General features: G+C 43.8%; 1 protein-coding gene across 1 annotated transcript in view; it reads right to left on the bottom strand.

Moving 5' to 3' along the window:
* Positions 1–6,000, bottom strand: part of spred2b (sprouty related EVH1 domain containing 2b) — an 83,702-nt gene that overhangs the window by 51,953 nt on the left and 25,749 nt on the right. Inside the window, exons 3-4 of the mRNA XM_078556507.1 lie at positions 5,605–5,773; positions 2,580–2,644 (exon numbers count right to left, since the gene is read on the bottom strand). Of these exons, the coding sequence (XP_078412633.1) occupies positions 2,580–2,644; positions 5,605–5,773 (234 nt within the window). The remainder of the gene's footprint in view (positions 1–2,579; positions 2,645–5,604; positions 5,774–6,000) is intronic.

The following is a 6,000-nucleotide window of genomic DNA, read 5'->3' as shown; positions in this document are numbered from 1 at the left end:
AGAACCGAGTTCCCTCCGTCCAAGATATTGAAAACCAAATCAATCCTTCAGCGTTGGCACTCACAGGCCTGTCCTAACAAGCAACTGGGTGAGGCTGATATTGGACTGGATCAGTGGACCTGGTGTTCAACATAAAACCTTTGGTGCTCATCCTGGAATTATCCAGTAGCAGAGTCCCATCCGTCAGGGCAAATCACAGTGCGGCAGGAATGCAGCCAGCGATGGCTGCCGGGAGCATGATGCACATGTTGCAGATGCTGGTTATCACATAGTCAGATGGGCAAGGGTCACTCGGGATGAAATGGAATAGTTGGATGATCTGATGGTGCACCAACCTTCACTACTGAAGACATGTGAGTTTGAGGCTGAGGGAGCCATTCTCTTGGTACAGCAGCACTGGATACCATCAATATATTGTGAGTGGCTTCAAGAAACACTGTTCCTTAAAGTCCATGAAGGCTGTGTGAGCGCTGTTAGGAACAGGAGGAGGCCATTCAACCCCTCAAGCCTGTCCTGCTATTCAATCAGATCATGGATGATCTGTACCTCTAAGAAAGAAAAAAAAACTTTCATTTATATAGCGCCTTTCACAACCACCTGACTTCTCAAAGGACTTTACAGCCAAGTAGTAGTTATGAAGTGCAGTCACTGCTATAATGAAGGAAAAGTGGCAGCCAATTTTGTGCGCAGCAAGCTCCCACAAACCCATGTATTAATGACCAGATAATCTGCTTTTGTGATGCTGTTTGAGGGATGCATATTGGCAGGACATTGGGGAGAACTCACCTGCTTATCTTCAAAATAGTGCCACTTAATCCATTTACCTTTTGCCCCCCGATACCCTCACTCCCACAAAAAATAAATCTACTAATCTCAGTCCATGCTCCAGCGTGTTGGGAAGAGAGTTCCAAATATTTACTATCCCTTGTGTGAAGAGATGTTTCTTGAATACACCCCTGTATTGGCCGGGCTCTGATGTTAAGATGGTGTTTCTTTATTCTGGGCTCCCCCTACCTAAAAAAAAAAGTTTCCTTTCATCTACTCAATCAAATCCTCTCTCTCATTTTCAACACCTCAATCAGACCACCTGCTAACATTTCAAACAGAAGCGAATATAAACCAGCTTTGTGCAACCCTCTCCTCAGTGTAATCCTTTAAGCTGCAGTATCATTCTGGTGAATTTGCAACATGTCCAATTAAAAGACCAATATATCCTTCCTGAGGAACTCTGCCTACAGCTAAACACTACATGTACTCCAGATGGGTTCTGATCAAGGCTTTGAACAACTTGAAGCTTAACAGGGAGGAGGGAGATGGTACAAAGTCAGATCTGGTGACAAGTTTAATGTGGATTCAACTCCAACTCATTTGAAGCAGACTGGAGTGCTGTTTGACAAATTTGATTATCTTTTCGAGTGTTTCATTAAACATTTCCAGTTACTGTTTTTGGGATACTTCCTGTAGCTTAGCAGTTTAATTCATCATTTGCAACTTACGCTATTCAGTAAAAGGTTTAGGCATCACATTCGAACCTTTCACAAATGACTTCTCTTTTAAATATCTATAATACCTCTCACTGCCCCCAACCACTTTTTGCCATTTTTGCAGGGGGTTGGTGGTGGTGTTGCAAATTAAAGGCTCTTTATACATCAAGGTTTATCCCAGCCTTTGAACTCCCAAGCCACATTCATCACTGAATGCAGCTGATGTGCATCGTTATTCAGTGCTAAAGGGAAAAAAACTTTGAAATGATTCTGCCAGAAGCAACTTCTGAAAAAGAACGGATGGCCAATGCCAGCTTTTCTTAGTTAGAGAGTATGTGACCACACAGATTTCTTTAGATAGACATTCTGTCTTGTAAGGAAACGCGATGCCAAGATTCAAGGAAGTAGCAATCCATATTTATACATTTACCATTGAGCTAAATATTCCCAGGCTTCCACTATTCACAAATACATTAGGACAACGTTAAAAGCAACATTGGCAAGGGAGAGGGATATATCCGATACTGCTCAACTATTCAACAAATAAATTAATGAGAAACTAATTCATTTGAATGACTTAGCACATTATTTACAAGTCAAAGTTTAAAGTTGTCTTGTCATTGAGACTATGTTCAGAACAGACCCCCATCACTTAAACAAAGAGAAACAAACAATTGTATTCTCAAACGATAGAGGAAGACTGCAGTGACTTCCTCCCACTGATTAACATTAGGCTGAAGTGTTTAAACAGTGCGATTTTAGATAGCAGCATCACCCTGAAAACTTGACTGTTTAAACTTCAAGCCCATGGTCACAGTAAAGAGCAGCAGACTCCAAACTTCTAAAAGAGCCACAAGTTTTAGCCTTGCTTAGCAACACTTGAACATGTTTTCACAATTCCCAGTCCCACAAACGCCACTCACGAGCATTGTATTATTCCGCTGCGCAGAATTCTAGGTTTGTCAGAAACGTCCTGAGCATTTTCACAAAACAGTTAGTTCAAAGAATGTGAATTAAAAAAAAAATGTTAAAATGCATTCTGCGAGTTGATACAAGTGAAAAGAGTTGCCAATATTGGCAGTAGCTCCTACTTACTGTAAAAACATCATCGTCGCCGACCTCCACTTCGTTCTGAATTGTTGAAGAGGATGTTGTTGACCCTGAGAGGAAAGTGTGCATTATTAAAAAAACCGAATCTCCCAAAGTGATTACAGCATGTCAGTAATGTAATTCGCCAAGAAAAGAAACATTTTATTCAGAAGATTACAGTCGTATTGTGATTATGACTTAGAATTGAGAAAAGCTCAGAGGTTTGGCAGTTTAGATTAAATTCACTCAATCTGGTTGCTTGTGGGTTAGCACCAGAGCAAAGAGGAAGACTGCCAGATTGTCCTTCAAATGATTTAACGAATGTTCTTCGGGGAAGGGAGGCTGCTCCTGCTCTGACCTGCACACTACTGAGCCATGCTGATTGGCTTATGAAGCCACTTTTGGAGTGTGTCAGGTCCAATAGACATGAAAGAAGAAAAATGGGACCAACCCTCTTGTCAACAATCCTGAAACCCCAGCCAAATTAATCCTGCAAATTTCTCCTAAAACTTGGAGATGGGTTCGCCAGTTGGGAAGAGCTATCCTGAGGCAAGACAAGTAACAACGTGATGTTGACACAACTGAGTTATGACCATCAATCGACGTCCCAGACAAGTGACACCCTGATATAATCGTACCGTGCCAGATAAATCAGCCAATAATCTGTCCAAGCAACAAGTTAGAAGTTTTAATGTAGTAAAATACCCCAAGGCATTTCAAATTTTGATACTGAGTCACCCGAGGAGATATTTCTCAGCTTTTCTATCTCCATTTTTAGGAATAGTCTGTCAGCACAGTGACCTTGGTTACACTTCCTATGAAGGACTCGATTACCAGATTCTCCACCTCGGTTGTATCAGTTCTGACAATGTCACCTTTAATACCAGAGCTTCCGATATATCAGCTTCTTTTCCCAACCGAGGATTCCCTCTCCACCATGACTGACGGGGCCCTTGACTGTGTCCATCCCATTTCCCACTCCTCTACTCTCACCCCCTCTTGTCCCACCCAATAGAATTCACCTCACATTCCACCTCACCATCCTCCTATTAGACTGGTCATCCTCCGCCATTTCCACTACCTCCAGCATGATGCCACCATGATTGTCCCTCCTTCCCCTTTCAGCGTTCCAAAGGGGCAATTTCCTCTGTAATTCCCTAGTCCACTCTCTCCAATCAGAACAGCCACTCCCCTTCCCACAGCATCTTCTCACCCAAGCCCAGGAGATGCAACACCTGCCCTTTCACCACCTCCCATTTCACTGTCCAGGGTCCCCTTAGTGTCCTACTGATTTACATATACTTCTTTCAATTTAGTATAATTCAGTGATTACTGCTCACAATGTGGTCTCCTCTACACTGGGGAGGCCAAACACAGATTGTATGACCGCCTTGCTAAACATCTCCGTTCTGTCCACACACTTGGCCCAGAGTTTCCGGCCGCCTGTCATTTTGACTCTCCATTCCCACTCGGACCACAGCCTCCTACTGTTCTAAATAAGCTCAAGGAACAACACCTCATCTTTCAATTAAGCACTTTACAGCCTTCTGGACACAACATTATTTCAACAATTCCAGACTGTAACTACCGCTCCCACTTTCTCAGACAGCAGCTGATGCTGATTCTGCATTTGCCCCTCGCGCCTCCCCACCCCCCAGGCTCAGACTCCGGCCCCTCGCGCCTCCCCACCCCCCAGGCCCTGGGCCCCTCACGCCTCCCCCACCGCCCCCATGCCCAGGCCCCGGCTATTCATACCTCCTCTAGACACATCTTTTGTCTTTACCTGTCCCGTTACCATCATCCCTTTTGCCATTTAATCTCCTGTCTTCCACCTGATCACAGACTTTCCCATTTGTTCTTTATCCCACCCCCCACCAACCCCTTCACTTGCGTAAAACCTGTTACATCCCTAGCTTTTTCTGAATTCTGATGCAAGGTCACCGACTGAAACATTCACTCTCGTTTCTCTCTCCACCGATGGGGTCAGACCTGATGAGAGTGTTTCCAGCATTTTCTGTTCTTCTATGAAGAGATATTAGGATGGACGCCAGGTTGAAGAGGTAGATTTTAAAAAGCATATTAAAAAGGAGAGAGAGGTGGAGGTTTAGGAAGGGATTTTCAGAGCCCCACATGTGAAGGCACAAGTGCCAATGGTTGGGTGAATTTAGTTCAAAAAGGAATCTTCACTGGACAGTGCTAACAAATGCAGGCCTAGGGCAATTTTGCTTCTGCAAACTTATAGCTATCGAGGATAATTGTTGCAATGGCTGAGGCCGGTTAACTTATTGGCCAGGGCTTTGTGGTAGTAATGATGGTTAAACTGTCAACGTTCATTGGCATTACACCACTGAAACTGACAGCAACGTCTGGAGTGCACACACGGGTTTCTGCTCCCCACTGGCACGATGAGGGCTAAGGGAAATGCAAAGATCCAGCATTCTTTAACAAAGCATCACTGACAAATTCTGACCAAATCATTGTGGAACACTGAAGGTTTGCAAGCTAGCTATTCCTGAATGGGCAGCATAACAGACTCCTCTCCCTGCACCCAGTTTGGTCACAGTCACAATCACAAAGTTCGGCTCAATTTAGGCAAAACGGCAAGTGAATCCCTCCAGCAGTTAAATGGCATCACGAGCAATTATTCAGCCCAGTGTCAAGTCCAAAATTCTTTCTTCTTAAATGAATCCATAAGTTGAGCAATCAGCATTTGTGCTTCTATCAGACAGATATGCAGATTTACACAGGTTTGCGCAACATTAAGGCAACAGTGCAAATAAATGCCAGTAATCACCTTCTTTACACAAATTTATTTACATGATAGACGTGAAATCACGAACTGACCAGTTACAAAGCAAAAACTATTGCGAGATGAGCCTCCCTGCCAGTACACATTACGCCTTTCACCGTGGTTCGGAGCAGGCTTGTGCGCTTGTGAGAAAGGAAATTGTGCGCTTGCCGTGTTAGGCACGTCCACAATTCTGCTTGTCGGAAATGGTAATAAAAGGCTGACAAAGTAGACACGCAGTACCTTCCGTCAGGTCTTCGACTGCCTTTCTTACTCCTCGGTCAAATGCTCGGGCATCAGCAGGGCTTTGAAACGTAAGTCCAAACTTCCGGTTGTCAATCATCCAATGGTGAAATGTAGGTGTTGCTTTAGTGTAAACCAGGTCTTTCTTCAAGAAGCATTCCAATACAATCTTGTGCAAGAGAAAACATAGTCATAAAAAATTAAATGAGGTCCACGAGTAAGAGTCACAGCACCAACCTCAAACTGCCAACAGTACAGAGAACAAAAACGAAAATCCCGCTTTAAACTCATTGGCCCACTTCAATCATCCGATTGCTGTAAATGACAGATTGTGCATCAAAGTAGTTCTCTCAAACCATGGGGCTGCCAACACCTCCATATTCCTTGGTGCAAGTA

The sequence above is a fragment of the Cetorhinus maximus genome, chromosome 14 (assembly GCF_964194155.1).
Source record: "Cetorhinus maximus chromosome 14, sCetMax3.hap1.1, whole genome shotgun sequence".
NCBI lineage: Eukaryota > Metazoa > Chordata > Chondrichthyes > Lamniformes > Cetorhinidae > Cetorhinus > Cetorhinus maximus.
Note: the sequence above shows the minus strand (reverse complement) of the source record. Positions and strands in the feature narration are given on the sequence as shown.